Below are 17286 nucleotides of genomic sequence, written 5' to 3'. Positions count from 1 at the left end.
TCTCATATTGTTGTTTGTATCATGCTCCTGCATTTAGCAGCAAAGCAGCCGAGACTGTAATTTAATGAAGTGAAAACAGGAATCCTCCTAAGCTGACGAAATCCTGTAACAACTTGCTTCAGTCTTGCACCTCAGTTGAGACTTGAGCAACAGAACGATGGCCGGCAGGGGCCTCTCGAAACAGGAATGACATGAATTGGCAGATTTACTGTTCTACCAAGCTGACCCCTCCCTGCAAGCACACCCAGTTATACACACACACTCATACACACTCATTTACACACACACACTGTTTATTTTGTTACTTTGCGATAGTGCTGGGTGGTATACCGGTTCATTCTGTATACCACAGGGTGAACTTGAACCGGTATGTGTTTCTCTCATACCGCCGTACCGCTAGAGGGCGCTGCGGAGCGTCGCGCGGAACAGAACCATCAAAAAAGAGAGTCAACCAGTGTTCTAGTGCTTTACTGCAGAGAAATCAGAATAGCTCCTGCTGCTGTTTCTACTGTATACGAGTTTTTATTCCAGTAAAATACAGCAGTAACTACAGCGCTTTTAAATATATTAATACTGTAGCTTGAAGGATGACTTGAATGTATTTATAACTGGAGAAAGAAGGGAATTGTAGCTGATTTAAATACTGTAATGCCTCTAATGTCTTCAGAAATAACATCTAGTAAATTTGTATTAAACTTGTATCTAACTTGTGCAATAGAACATTTGAGAAATATATGTTTGAATACTTAAACATTGAGTATTTTAGGTTTGTTTATATGTTTATGAAACTATTTATTAAAATTTTTAATTGTTAAATATTTAAAGGGAGTTGTGTTAAATTTGTTAGCATATCTTTTTTTAAGGACTATAGTTCTTTAGTTATTTTTCTGATAATAAAGTCTGATTTCTACATATATTGTTTAATTTTGTGGGACAAAGTAAACCAAATACTAATCAAAGCCTTAATTTAAAGCCTTAGTGTTTTATGTTATATGTACTCCTAACAGTACAATAAATCACAAACCTATATTAAAGCCCAGTCTTGCAAAAAATAATAATACAAAAAATAAAATAATAAAAATACCATGATATACCATGATACCATCAGAATTTTGAAAAATAAAGTGATATGCTTTTTTGGCCATACTGCCCAGCACTACTTGGGGACCTTTCAAACACAAGACAAGTAAACATCTGAGGAGCGGAAAGACAATATCCACCGACAGAATTACATCCAGTCCAGTGAGGAGTCTCCCATACTGCATTCTCTCTATGGTTAGACCATCAGTACACTTATTGTGAGCCACAATTAAGACCTTCTTAAGCACAGCTTAGCCTTAGTCTTGTGGGAGTGGACCATGATGAGTTCACCACGCATATATCTAAAGCATCCGAGCGTGGGCAAGGCATTTGGATTTCGTGGTGTTTACTTGGCACAATCGTTAGCATTTATTCCGTACAGTCAGACAGGATACTGTGGTTTCTGATCAGCATCAGAAAACACTGGAAACCACATGGGAGTTCCTATGACACACACAGAAGGAAATTCTTGGGAGAATGTGCTGTGCTGCTTTCAGTGCTTCCTGCTGCATGGATGCAGGAAGTTATTCAAGGCATACAGAGGAAGAAGACTCATAGTGAGCTCTGACTAATCGAGCCTTATTATATCAACAAACATCAACACCAACAAACTCACTGGAACTCAATGGGAAAGCTTTCATTTTTCAGAGCTGATTCACTGTTCAGACCATGAAGATATACAATAACTGTAACTTTACAACTTTATAACATAACAATAGCTGTAGTTCTTAGTTAGCATAGTAGTATATGCACCTCATGGGATAGGCTAATATGAGAAATCAGGTGCCAGATGGATGGGATATTCCATTTCCAAAGTATTTACTGTGGGGCATTTATCACTCCTCAATCCACATGTCATGTCATGAGCCAGGACAAAAGTCTGCAAGCAAAAGTCAAGAAACCCAATAACAATGCTGGTCCCATGACATTTGCCATATCAGCGTTATGAATGTTGACTTACAAGGTTATTCCTATAACAGAAGTGGACCAATGTAGTGTTAAGAGTCTTGCTCATGGACTCTTATTGGTGTAGAGCAGTATAGTCACTCAGATTGAGAATGGAATCCAAGTCTCCCACATGATGTGGAAGCTCACTGGTATGCAGCGGTGTTATCCACTGTTGTCCACACCAACCACATAACAAAATAGAACCTTTACAACTTATAAAAAAGGGAATATTTTTAATACAAAGGAAAGCAATATGTTGGTGAACTCATTTTCATACATACAGCACACCCAATATTTGGTTAAAATATCACTTGCCAGCTATTCTTTTTTTGGTAGCTGTTTACAATCTCCAAGCAGAATTCTGGTTGGATATCTGAATACTCTTCTTGGTTCAATTCATAGAGTTCAATTAAATGTTTTGGTTTACCTGGTGTCTGATTTTTAACTATCTAGCCAACGATGTGATTTGAGGTTAAGCTACAGAATTGTTTATTATTCCATTCACTTTGTGCAGTAAAATAGCTTTAGAGCAAAAAGGGACTCAAACCATGCCTAACAACTGGTAAAAGTGTGCAAATTCTATTTTTCCGTGTTACAGTTGATGGACTTTTGGCCACAATGATGAATATCTGAAAGAAAAAAATTACTATAATCTCTTTAATGAGCTTGTTTCTGTGCAGTTCCCCAGCAGAAACACTGCCCCCTGTACTTTCCTATCAGGTGCTTCATCCACACTGAGCCTTTTATGCATTTGTGGAGTATATTATAGGATATGATATGCCCACGCCCCCCTCTAACCACAACTACTTCCACAGCCATCAAAAGGCCTCTTTAAGTTATTAATTAATAAAGAACCAGCCTGCACTGCCCCAAGCAAATCCCACAAAGTGCCCTGAACGGAACTATTTCATCAAAAGCGAGGAACCATTAAAAATTAGCTGTCTCTTTTGCTCCCTACCCCCCACTCTTTTCTCTTTTCTCATTCAGATACAGAGGCCTTGATTTATGCAAGTCCTTCCGATAAAAGAGAGATGGGGAGGGGGATGCTGGGTTTTCTCTGAAGAATGCAAAGAAATAGATGAATTAAAAGAAGGACAGGCACGTTCTAGGAATCGAGGAATCTAGGAATCTGCCTGGCAATTAAATGGGATTGGAATACACATGAATAAATGGGTTACATTTTCTGGGCTTATTGTGAAAACCACTGTCAGAATATTCTGAATAAAAGTACTGTAGAAATGGGAGGTTATCCAGATAGCAGTTTTTATAATCTGCATCTTTTGGTACATGAAGATGGTTCATCTTCTGGTCATAATTTTTGGGAAAGTCAAAAAATGAAATATCATGATATAAAGGTGCATTTAAATACTGTGCTATTTTTATTATTTTTTTTACTATATCATCCATCCTTAGTTCAGCATCACATTATTTATAACACTTAAACATGGATAAAATATAGAAATTAAGACTAAATACACATCTAAATTGCGTTACGTACAAATACCACCAACCAATAGATTCCAACATATCATGCATTCCTAAATATGACCTCTCAATTTCACTGGATGCCGTTTTAAACCCTGTGCTCTGATCTGTGTTATTAACAGTGGCAGGTAGTAAATGAGTTGCGGAAGATGTTAAAATAATTCCATCTACTTCATTGGAGCAATCAAGGACAAAGTGCACTCGTGCTCTTGCACAACAGGACTGTGAGAAATGGATGTGAAACTGAAAGGCGCTCCAATATCTTTAGTGACTCGGAAAGAAAAAGAGGAGGGATAGAGCGGGAGATGGATGGCAGTGAGTGTCTTCGGTGGGATTCAAGCCAGTTTCCCATGGATACCATCAATGTCTCCTGTCAGAGTACTTTCACAACATATTTACAATATCCATTGCACAATCCCAAAAGGAGAAACCACATCAAAAGTGCCATGTTTAAAGACCTGTCATCCGCTCCAGTTCCTCCCTCCACTTCCCCCCCCCTTATCTCATCCAATCCAGAGTTTTCAGAGATGAGCCTCTCTTTTCTCCATAAAGACCTGGAGAGATGAGTCACCCCAGGGAGGGATGTGGTCGCCCAGGGGAAACCCAGACAGGTCGCATTACCTCTCGTGGAGCAGGGCAGGTTTCTGATCGGTCGGGAGAACCTGCACCACAAAGAGACCTTCCAACATGGGAAAGCGCTCATGCCCCGGAGCAGGCAGGAGGCGTGAGAAGTGGGGATGAGGTATGAAAACACGACATGCTTGGCTGTTTGGATCGCCCGGAACAATACTCTCCCCCTAACTATTTTCTCACCCTCGCTCGCTGCTCCATGTTTGATCTCAAAGACATAATCCGCCCCGCCAAGAACCGAGACAATGCCTTCCTCCGTCCCCACACAGAGTAGCCGGTGGATCGGCAGTGCGCAGGAATGCCCTTAACCAGACAGCTGCGCTTTGAAGTGTCACTCCATTCACTGCTTGCCACTGATATGGCCCCTGACCTCCAGCCCCTCCAAACACATCGGCCAAAGATGGCGAGGCTCCCAGAGAAAGCCCTCTCCATTACAGGCCCCGTTTTCTATCCGCATACTTTCACGTGAAGGTAACGACGGCTCGGCGTTTGGCGGCGCCAGGCCCGCGGAGACAACCTGAATGCCGTTTCCACAGTTACTGTCCCTCAGAAGTTGACTTCAATTTCAGCTTTTTTTTTTTTTCTCAAGTGGAGCAAATGAGGATATTTTTCAACACTTGCCAGAGTGTTGATGCAAGATATCAGCACCCAGTTGACTTGGCAGCGGATCTTTTATCATTCGCACTTACAAAACTCCAGCGCAAGACAAATACAGAGTGCATGCCAGCCGTGATATCATTTACCAAGCACTCGGCTGCTTTTTTCTCTCCCTGATTTAGATTCTTAATGTTCAGTTTATTATTGTTTGGCTTGCCACATCTGGAGCATCGCCGCGAGAAGGTCATAATTAAAGAGTAAAAATACCCCTTAGGGACTGAAATGGGGAGGAACAAAGAGGAATTTGACCTCCATCAGTGGTGATTTATGGCGGCAGCTACAGCAAAGAGCTGAAACATGCTGAAACAAAGAAAAAAAATGTTGACCTAACAAATCAACCACACCGTCTCGAAATGGCACAAATTCACCGACATGTTACGAGGCCTGGCTTCAACCGCTGATTACAAACCCAGAGCTTCCCCCCTAAATAACAGCATTCCTTGGTCCACTACACTGTCAGTTCCACACATAGTTCAAGGTCAATGATGGGAGGCACCAGTACCTGTTGCGCACAAGGCGATGAAGGTCTGCACATGCTTGCGGATCACGTCCAACTTGTCCTCAGGCAGCGGCAGCTTTTTCACGATGTGCTCGATGAAGTCGTTAGGAGTCACAGCAGCCAGGTTCCACTTCAACTTTCCCAGCACCACCAGCTCCCATTCCTGAAGGAGAACACAGGTACAAGAGAGGTGTGAGCTTACCCAAATCCTGTTGCCCAAAATCTAAATTCTAAACGCTTATATAGACAATTTGCAGCAATTGTGGTTGATTTAGCCACAACTGATTTGACTTTTCAGGAACATACAACCCTAAGCAGGATGTCATAACAGTGTCAAATGCCGATCTGGGGTTCTGAGTAAGTGCAGAATATATCTTAAGCATCTTAGGTATTTTGATTTGTGCTGAAAGTGGAATGCAAATTGATGAAATATTGAAAACAATTTGATATACTTGGCTTGCCGGAGTGTCACGTCTATAAAAAGCTCAGGGAACTTTGGTTATGTCAAAACTGGTTCACATTTCTGCCCTGCTATTTTACTTTCCACACAGAGTGAAATGCCGCTCAAGAGTCAGCTTTAAAGGTTATTATGGGTGTTTTTTTTAGGTTTTAACAGCACCGTAATTGATTTGTGTGACAACTATGAAACATGAATATTTTAACATGAGTTGGCTGCCAAGGTCCGACTTTAGGAACACTCTTGTTTGTGACTGATTGCAATCAAATCATCAAAGCAATGCTTCAAAATGTGATTTAAAAAATCTTTCTCTGGATAGTAGAGACATTTACAAAATGTTTTTGACAAAACTGAGATAAACTCTTTTAATACCACTGATTTCGGAAGATATAATGAATTAGCAGTGTTCTAATACTTCTGTCAGATATAGTAATGTAGGTCATTCTGACCAGATCAAAAGACCAACCAAAATTTGTTTGTCAGTTATTTGCCAGAATTGCTCTGAAAGCATTTTAAAGATGCTACCTTCTATAACGTATAACTGTATCCACACAACTTGGCAATGGAATGTCCCATCCATCTGACAACCACTATCAGTCCTCACTTGATCTCTGGTAATACAAGTCGCCTTGCCATGAGCACCCTATGCCATGAGTCTATGTTCAAACTCACTCAGAAGATAACACCTCACAACAACTATTTACGTAATAATCCATACCTTACCTATTGATATCCCATTAATACTAACATTTCAGGGTGTGTGTGTGTGTTTTTTACTCTAATGATAAGCAGAACACAATGAAAACACATACAGCTCTAGAAATAAATAAGAAACCACTTAAAAATTATGATTTTTTTCGATTTTACCAAACTGCAATAAAACCTCTGGAATATAATCAAGAGGAAGATGGTTGATCACAAGCCGCCAAACCAAACTGAACTGCTTGAATATTTGCACCAGGAGTAAAGCAGCATAAAGTTATCCAAAAGCAGTGTGTAAGACTGGTGGAGGAGAACATGAACAAGATGCATGAAAGCTGTGATTAAAAACCATCAGGGTTATTCCATCAAATATTGATTATTTCTGAACTCTTAAAACTTTATGAATATGAACTTGTTTTTTTTTTTTACTGTTTGAAGTCTGAAAGCTCTGCATCTTCTTTGATATTTCAGCCATTTCTCATTTTATAGAATAAAACAACAATGTTCTTTTTACTCAAACATATAACTATAAATAGAAAAATCTGAGAAACTGATACTATACAGAAACTGATGTGTTCTCTTAATTTTGTCCAGAGCTGTTATTTTGGCACATAGAAAGTGGGTGCATTATTACAAAACAACTTTATTTTCCATCCATATTCCTTTAAATAACCAACATGACCCAATCGTTCAATGTTAGTGTTATTCCGCTAACAGATACAGACGCTTACTGAGATGCCAAATTGCATAAAGTAAAACGACAGTTGCATGTCATTTGCTTGTTCTGCACGTTTTTATTAGACAGCAAATATGAAAATTACATTTCTGCCTTTAGGGAACATGTAAATGATTTAAGCCATAAACTAAGCAGGAATAGATCAGCAGTCTTTCTTCAGCAGCTTGAACACAGGCACACAGGGACTATATTCATCTGGCACAGTTACAAAACCACCTCCACTTATGCTTAGCCTTAATGCGTGACGCTAACATAAAAGAACATGCTTGTAATAAGACTTTTTTTTTTAAACACAGATCTCCCACCCTGTCCCCCCAGGCTCTCTCAATCTACAGCTAGATATTCCTCTGAACTGAGGCGCTCCAGTCTAACGTCAACACGCAGTGTGTGCTGCCGTTTTCATCTCGCTCAGGAAACAGCCGGCGACCTTGAAGCTTCAGCCCTCTAGTCTTGTTAAAGGCAAGAAAAGTAACAAGAGGGTTGAGTGACTAACTGGGGAAACTTGTGTTCTTAGGGACAGTCCTTGTGACTGTGTGCTTAATCAGACGAGGATGGTTTTCTACTCCACTGAACCACAGGCACTTAGTCATGAGGCGGCCCAATGTGGTATCCATTAAATCCACCGTCTTGCCGAGCGCTGACGACTGTTTCTCTGAAGTCGCCCGAGAGATTGTTCCAGTGCGGTACTGCAGGTGAACAGCGGCGCATTTCTGAATGACTGTTAAATCGAGAGCGAGGCGACAGCACCCATGCAAAATATCCTCGCCACCTCTGCAAGCTCGGTTTCACCAATACATTGAGTCACCCACACACAGCAACAGCTCCGTTTTATAGGGGTGAGACTTTCCAAACAGCACTGCAGAGCATCATCACAAGACCCTTTGCAAGATGCTAGAGGGGGTCTCATCCCTGACCTCAGACTGTTTCATACAGTCTCAGAAAGCATCACTTCTTTTTAGGGCTTCCGAAGTTGCCATAGATACACACAGAGTGACACACTCACATCTCACATCTCACATGAAGAGGACCACAACTCTTCTGGGTTCTTGGCACAACTCTTCTAGTATTATGTCCAATGACATTTGCTATGCTAAAAAATGCTTAACTGGGAGATGGCTGGTTCGAATCCTGTTTATGTAGCTTGCCATCGGCTACCAGAGCCCCGAGACAGCACAATTGGTCTTGCAATTGGTTTTGCTCTCTCTGGGTGGGGTGATGGTGCTCTCTCTCCCCACATCACTCCAAAGGGGGATGTGGATCAGCACAAGGCTGCATCTGTGAGCTGATGTATCAGAACCGATGTTCGTTGCTCTTTCCTCCGAGTGTAAGCGCTGTGATGTGATGCTACTCGGTAATGCTGCATCAGTTTGCAGCAGTTTGAAAAGAAGCGGTGGCTGACTTCACATGTATCGGAGGAGGCATGTGTTAGTCTTCACCCTCCTGGTGTTGGGGCATCACTAGTGATAGGGCGAGTCCTAATGAGTGGGTTGGGTAATTGGCCGTGTAAATTAGAAGAAAATGGGATCAAAGCCTCACTCAAACTCCGATAATTCAAGCTGCCTTGCCATGAGCATGCTGCCCAGTGTTGAACCTCACTCACAAGATATCACCTTATAATACCTTATAATACTAAAAACTGGCAGACTTTTGCCTTCTCATCGTTGTCATCATCTTTGGCTCTTGATTTATGGTACTTTTTATCGACATACAATTTTTATTTACACTATTTTGAGGTTCTTCAAACTTTCGAAACATTTTTACCCACTCTTGTCTCATTTATAGAAAGCAATGACATCCTCTAAATGCTTCTTCAGGAAAAAAGATATTTTTCAATGGCACCACCATGCCACAGAACTCTTCTGGGCAATTTTATTTTTAAGAATATATAAAAGCAAAGGCAGGCATCGATCCAAACCAAACTACTAACTTCTAACTGTGGCTACAGTAAGCTATAATGCTTATGTTTGGGTCTTAATCTGATCAGGCTTGCATGTTTAGACAAGCAACCAGAATGTGATGATTTACAGGAATATATGTAAATACATGTGATTGAAATAGAAATCTGAAGATCAGGTTTCATGTTTCTTTTGTACTGATTATAGAGCAGAAAGAAGATATGTATCACATATATGATGGAAGAATTTTGAAATGAGTGCCTTAAACAGTCACTTAGGGTATCATTAGCATGGCGTCTATGTCATGTTGGTGTAGCTTGCCTTGTTACAGACAGAATTCAGGCTTGCTCCTCCCAAACATCAGGTATTTTATAACTTAACATATAAAAACATATATAGTATTTAATTCCATGCGTAGTTAGTATTTATCTGATTATCAGAAATCAAATCCACATTCAATACACTTATATCCCACAGGTCAGTGCAGCATTCCTTAGATTCCATGGGGCAAAAGTGGCAAAAACCATGGTACCAACACCACATCCTGTCCTATGATGTGTGTCATGCCAGCATAAGAACCCCCACTGCAGGCAGAGCCATTCTAAAGCATTGTTCTGAGGATTTGACTGCACTAAGCAGTCCTCACCAGCAGATGACATGTCTCTCCAAACCATCATTGCATTTTAGTCCAATGCAAAACTGAGTAAATTTTGCATTTCTTTGGAAATCAAGGGACCAGAGTCTGGAAGAAGAGTGGAGGAACACACAGTCCAAGCTGACTGAGATTATGGAGGTGCAGATTTCATTTTCCAGCAGGACTTGTGGGCACTGCGCACACTGTCAAAAGTACCAATTATATAATATTCTAAATTGGCTTCATTGGCTGTAAGCCACAATAATCAACAATAAATGAAATAAGTGCTTAAAATAGATCACTCTATTGTCTAATATATCAATATAATGTACATGTTTCACACTTTGAGTTGAATCACTGAAATAAAGTAACTTTCAATTTTTTTGAGATACAACCATATATATATATATAAAACAGCAGTTAAGGCATTAAAGAATTAGGCAGTACCTTCAGAGGCTTTTATCAGCGTTATTATTTCTCCGCTAACAGTGGTGCGTTTGCAACACAGCTCAGGCACCCACTTCCTCTCATCAGTCCCTCTGCCACCAGCAAGAACTTTGTGCCAGTCAGCAGAGGCAAAACTTGAAGATGTGACTGTGACAGCCCATCTCCGGTTTCCTGCAGCTCGCACAGCGCAAAGCCTCGCTGTTTAAAAATATAAAAAAAAAACACCGGCGGTCCACTTGTGACGTACTGGTGTCATCTTCAACCAGAACCACCAGCTCCGTCCATTTCCATCACTGAGAGAGGAAACTGATGAGCCAGAGGTGAGAAGAGCAGTGCGAACAGCATAACACACTCACACAAACTCACACACACACATGAGCTGAGCTGACAACAGACCGACAACTCCTCAGACCATCTGCTGATGCTGCAGCAGACACACTGTACTTCCCTATCATCTCTGTCTGATTGATATTTTACTTTCCTGACCACACTGCGGAGGAAGGGCAGCTCACTGAGGAATGTTTATGGAATACTGAGGAGGAAATAGCATTTAGATTTAACCGACATGTTTTGCCTCCGTTTCTATAGTTTCTCTCCCTGAATAATCCATCACATTCTACAGGGTCCTTCTTCAGGAAGCTTTGGGTTATCTACAGTCCGAAAAATACAGAGCCTGCTCATACCAATTTAGCAGTTCTCCCTGAAACCAGATTTAGATGCAATCTTTACATTGACCCACCATGAACTTGTTTATTTACATAAATAGTTAACTGAAGAACCATCACACTGTCAAAGATAAATGCGCCAAAGATACAAGATTTCAATGGCAAAATCCCATAGAAAAAACTCACTAGGTACTCTAAAGGACCTTTCAAATATAAAAAAGTTACTTTCCAACTAATATGCTACAAGCAAAAGTTTGGCTCTTCAAATAATCTCCTAATTAAGTTTTTTATTTAGTTTTCGATTGACAAGAACGCTGAAGGCTTCTTCAAAGAACAAAAAAGTGGTTCTTCCATGGTGCTGCTCCAAAGAATCCCTTTTGACACCTCTGTTTTTAAATTCAAAGACATTTATAGAGCAGTTGAGACCACAACAGGCCAAACTAAGCTGGACTAATCCAAAGGAACTACAGGCATTTTGTTCAAAGTTGGGCGTTAAATGGTTCTTAGAAGTGGTACAAATTCACATTACCAGGAAAGTTCAAAACGGCTACAGAATCAACACGCTGAATCTTTGTCAAGTGATGATCACAACTCTTACATGATTAAAAAAGCAAAAGCCACAAGCAGATAAATGTCATCATCTTTTTCAGCCACCATTATAAAAAAAACTCTTTCTCTCTTTCTGCTACAAAGCCGGAACTGAAAATCCAGACAGTCCCTTTTTGCATACTTGCCACTAGATGGGGATGGAGACCCGTGGGTGGCTCCTCATGCATTAGATCAGCTCCTGCAGCTCACTGTTCACACTATACACACACACACACACACACAGCATCTACCATCTACCACAGCACTCACCCAGCCCCCCCCATCCTGTTCCTCCTTCCTTCCCTCCCCAACTCTACTCAGCAAAGCCCCTTCATTTGCAATTAATTCTCTCAATCCTTTCACTGCAGTTCTGAGCTCTGAGCCATAGACAGAACACTCCATAAAGTGGTATAATGCATATAAAATTACTCCATCCAGTATAACTGACACTATTAAAGCTCTTGTTGCCAGTTGCAATCACATCCTCACAGTAATGTTTCCAAAAAGTAGAGACAGTTATTCCACCAGTAAAAGATTTTTTTTTTAATATTTGAAAACAAGAGGAAAACTAATTGTCTTGTTGAATAATAGGCTTTTATGTGTAATAAAGCAAATGCTTTAAAGCCTATATAAGATTTTCTTATATTATAAGATACCTCTTCTTTTTTATTCATGCAAAAAATACCAACCAAATAAAAAATACTTTAAAACTTAAGCAGATTTTTTTGTAATAAAACCCAAAGCTGCAAGACCACAAATCTGCTTTATTTTGTAAATTAAAATAAATTTTCTTTACTTAAATAATACTAATATCAAATCAAATAAAAGCAATACTAAACGTATTGTTTGTGTCTATTGTGAACAATGTGGCGTTAATATTATTAATAACTTTAATATTTAAGCAATGGCAAGTGAGGCACAAGCCCTACCAGCAGCTCATGAGGTCTAATGGAGTTGTCGGTGTAGATGCAGAGCTTCTCGGCGGTGAGCGGCCGCGTTTCCTTCAGCTTGGAGGCCAGGAACATGCAGACAGCGCCCAGCAGCTGCAGGTTACACTTTCGGGTCGGAACCACGGACAGGAAACGGTCCAGGTAGTTCATGGCCAGGGGGAAGACCTCCTCCTCACACTTCTGCTCCTCACACACCTGCAGGAGGGGACAGGAGGGGGTCAGAACTCAGCTACATTTGTTTAAAGCTGGGAAAAATGAAAGCGCAAATAATAAACCGCAAATCGTTTTGGGGTGGGGGGGTGGAATCGAATAATCGAGAATCTTTGCAATCGATGCAAAACCGATTAAAGCAACAACACACGCGATGCTGCAACCGCATGCACTTTAAACACGGTTCACTTATGTACTTTTAACTGGCCTGTTTATACGTATTAAAACTCTTAATCAATGAATTCGCTTCGTTTGCGAAAAAAAACGAATTGAAGTCATAATCATAATCAGCGCAACACAAAAAGACAGAGTGAGCTGGAGAGTGAGAGAGAGCGAGAAAGAGTAAGAGAGAGAGAGAAAAGGAAAACCACCCAACAGCTTAGTCGAGGCTCTGAAACAGACTTTTTTTTAATTCGTCATGTTTTCAAAAAATATTTAAAAATATGAATAAATTGTCCACGTGCGTGATTCACACATGTAAATGTTCCGGGGACTGTTCCGCATCTTTCCCGACAATTGTCATAACCCAACATCTCTATTTAATGAGTTTAAAAACTGATTTTAATGACCGCGCGACGGCCGACCTCTCCGCCTCGAGTGGCACAGCCCGGCTTTAAAAATTTATACAAATTCATCGCAGCGCTTCAGCAACGCGATTAACCCACCAAAATAAAGCCCACTGTCTCCTCTAACCATATACCACACTGCAGACCACCTATCGATTATCGATTGATCGGAAACTAGCTTTAATAGCCGCGCGGCCGCCTCGCGTCGCGGCCCTCGCCCTTCCGCCCTTCCGCGCGCTCTCTTCGCTCAAGCGTTTAAGCCCGCATATCTGCCCCTGCCCTTTCATACTGCCCCGAAACTTGCCCCTCCGAACTCTCCTGCACCTTATTGACCCGGTACCGCGGAGGGCACGGGCTGTCGTTTCTGCGCGAGAGCTACGGTAATAAAAAAAACACGGGTGTGAAAACCAACATGGCGTTTTAGTCGGGAGAGAGGGGCGAGAGCAATCGGTTCTTACTGCATACGTGTGCAGGGGCAGACAAATTCTCAGCGCAAAATCAACCAGACTGCGGGGCAACAGGGAGCCAAAGACCCCTAGAACCCCGAAAACACATTCATATGTACACACTGCTGGGGGATCTGATGAGTTGCAGATTGCTTTAATCGAGGAACACATTCTTTAAATGTCACGCGCACGCGCGCGCACACATGCACACGCACGAGCGTGAAGCAAAATAAAATAAATTTAAAGAAATTAATACAAGTTTAAAGAAGGACCGCGTCTGGACACGAACACGCACAACAGCGTCTAACAGCCTCAAAAGTGTCCAAACCTCCAGCATCCAGGTAGCCACCATCCTCCGCATGAAGGGCTGGATGTCCTTCTGCACGCACTTGAAGTAAGAGCACTGGGGCAAGAACCGCTCCTCGATGGTCAGCAGGCTCTGCAGGACCCGGTCGTCGGACAGCAGGTTCGGGTCCGGATGGGCTCTGACCATCGGCTCTGCCTCGAGGCAGTAAAGCTCCATCTCTCCACTCTTTCTCTCTCTTTATCCGCTCCTCTCTGTCTGTCTGTCTCTCTCTCTGTATCGCTCCTACTCCAACAGCGCGAAGCTCGCAGCCTCCCCGGAACGCTCCTCGCGCATATAGAAACCCAGTAAGAGCGCGAGCTGCTCCAGCTCCAGCTCCCTTTCGCCAAGTTTCTCCCTCGATGTGTGCGCGCGCGCGTGCCTGGGGAAGTGTGCGACTGTGCGTGTGTGTGTGTGTGTTTTCTGTCTCTTCTTTCCTGCTGGCTGGATCTCTCACGTGACATCAGCACGTGAGCCCGACGTTAAAAGTTTTTCGCAGAATGCTATAAATATATTTATATACGTATATATCTCGATAAAAAGTGTTTTAATTAGTGGATATAATTTTTAAACACATTTCCGATATTTCAATACACGTTATTTACAGCATCACTCACTGACATTCACTTATATAATAATGCATTATTAATGCATTATTACATTATGCATTAGCAAATATCATTTTTTTTAGAAGGTTTTTCAGTCATCCGATGTGTGTTTTTGGCACATTTTTCTGTAGCTTTAAGGTTGATCATATTAATATAATATAAAGTTATAGCATATCGACAGAATATATATATATATATATATATATATATATATATATATATATATATATATATATATATATATATATACACACACACACACACTTCTAATATCAGCCAAATGCTGCATCTCAGCTTAACGTCTGCGCATGTATGTATAAGCTGCCTTTTATAGCCTGTAGTGCGAGGCTTGTGGTGAGATAACTTTCTAGGAAATGCATGAAGGCTGGGTTTTCTGATAATGTGTGATGATGCCACTGAACATGTCTGCACATTCCAATAACAGCACTTAACAGTTCGGGTGTAGACTCAATTAAACGATCACCAGTCATACAAAACAAACAAACAAACAAACAAACAAAGTAAAAAAAAAAACAACACACATCAGTCCAAAAAACAAATACAACCTTTATTTTTTTTATTTTTATTTAATTAACAGGGACAATACGCATTAATTATTATTATCATATAATGTCAGTGTGTCAGATTTAGCCACCAAATATTTTTTATCTGCAGTTCAGCTTGGTAGGTTGGTGTTAGTATTAAAAGTTAAACTGTTATTAAAAAAACGTAATTTATACTCATCTGCAGCTAATAAAGCCTAATTAAGCAGGACATGCGAATACATAGAGGAGCTGCGAAGCTTTATTCAAGATTATGACCAAACTCACAGTGGACAGAGTTAAAGTCAGCGGTTCACGCGGCTGTTAAAGTAACAGGAATGTCTCTTTAAAGACTTTTTTCTGGTCTAGAATTCAGCTTCCTCCCTATACATGAAGCAGCCAATAGGGCAGTACAGCCCAGGCTGTCTGTGTTACTGGGCAGACTTGAATACAAACACCTCAGCAGCCGACAGTCCCCACCTGATGATGATGAGGAGGAGGAAGAGGAGAGAGAGTAATAATGATGATGATGATGAGGAGGAAGAATACAGCGTGCTTATATACTGACTCACGGGAATATTTCATGTTCGGGTTTTCCAAACGAAAACTAACGTCGGAGACTTAGCAATCGAGACTTGCTGTGTCAGACTGTAGGAAACGAAGCTCTGTGAGGAAACTCGCGCGATAAAATGGCGCAAGATGTAGTTTAGTTTCGTAAAGCGACGCAAACTCAAGACGAAGAAGTTTAAGAATAAACGTAAATTACGATAAGAAAAAAATAGGAAAAAATAAAACACAATTTTTGACAGTTCTGAAATGAAATAACAGTGAAAAACTCTGAAAAAATGCTTTAATTCGCTTAAAAATAATAAATAAAATAAATGTAAAATTCCCTAGGTTGTCAGAAAAGGAAATGAAGATCTGTGTGCGCTTTTTTAATTCTGACTCACAGGATGAATCAGAAAGGATCCACCATCATCACCATTATCACCATCATCACCACTATCACCATCATCACCAGCATCATCAGCACAATCTAAATCTGTAAACACCCCATTCCGATTTTTCTCAAAGCCTTCATAAAGTTTACAGAGTTAAGCTTGAGAAATGAAAATAATGACCACCGTCGCGTTTTTAACCCCTCCTCTCCACATTCCAAGCCTGTTTTTTTAAGTTCTTTTCTTCTAAAAACGTCTTTAAAATAATTCGGGTTTAGTATTGCTGTCATAGAAATCCACAAATTCTGCTTCAAAATGCACCCAAAACAAAAACCGCACCCGCAGTTAAATAAATACATTAAAATATATACATAAATATTACAGAAAAAAACAAATCCGTTAAAAGAACCATAGTTCTACTGTTAAAATTGCTTAAAAATATATATATTAATAGAAGAAGAAAAAAACCCGCGCGCAGTTGTCTGCGCTTCCCATCAGCGCGTGCAGGCAGCGTTCTCCGCTAATTTATTTATTTCGCGGGTAAGTGATGTCACGCGGCGCTTCACTTACCGGACACGCCCACCCGCGGACCCGTAAACACCCTTCACTCATCACATAAACTCAGAAACACTCATACTGTGTTTAAATAGGACTTTCTGATTGACTTCAGTTCCTGAAAGCTGATTCAGAAACTCTTTATCTGTGTGAACCTGATCCAGAATCTGCATCAGATACACTAATAAACTAAGAAAACAAATAAAATATTTATATGTATATGTATTTTCTACTAAGGGTGACCCCTAGTATCACATGTAAATTACTTACAAAATCAGTTAAATATTGTTAGACAAATTAATAAATAAACTTTGACAGCTTGGCAGAAACAGGTAGAAATGTTCTTGCTCTGTGAATTATTTTCTCTTTATTATTAGATTTATTATTATTATTATTATTATTATTATTATTATTATTATTATTATTGTTATTATTATTATTATTATTATTATTATTATTTCCCCCTAAAAAAACACCAGCAAACAAACAATACAGTGCCAGTGCCAGTCACAAGAATTTATTTTAATTATTAGAATTAATAGGGGTTAAATTTGAACATTTTTATTTGATTTTCTTTAGCTCAGACAAAGTCACTTTATTAAAATATTTAAAATAATCAGATTATTAAAATTCTGTTCAGATTCACTCCAAACAACTGTAAGGGATTCGGGTTAAACTGAAATATTTCATGTTTTATCGAATATC

General features: G+C 40.3%; 1 protein-coding gene across 1 annotated transcript in view; it reads right to left on the bottom strand.

Annotated features, from left to right (window-relative positions):
* The window catches only part of ccnd2a (cyclin D2, a), a 28781-nt gene extending 14425 nt beyond the window's left edge, over positions 1–14356 (bottom strand). Inside the window, exons 1-3 of the mRNA XM_007228361.4 lie at positions 13924–14356; positions 12353–12568; positions 5303–5462 (exon numbers count right to left, since the gene is read on the bottom strand). Of these exons, the coding sequence (XP_007228423.2) occupies positions 5303–5462; positions 12353–12568; positions 13924–14118 (571 nt within the window). The 5' untranslated portion in view covers positions 14119–14356. The remainder of the gene's footprint in view (positions 1–5302; positions 5463–12352; positions 12569–13923) is intronic.
* Positions 14357–17286: the final 2930 nt, after the last annotated feature.

This window comes from Astyanax mexicanus, chromosome 10 (genome assembly GCF_023375975.1).
Source record: "Astyanax mexicanus isolate ESR-SI-001 chromosome 10, AstMex3_surface, whole genome shotgun sequence".
NCBI lineage: Eukaryota > Metazoa > Chordata > Actinopteri > Characiformes > Acestrorhamphidae > Astyanax > Astyanax mexicanus.
This window is presented reverse-complemented; position numbering and strand designations above follow the sequence as displayed.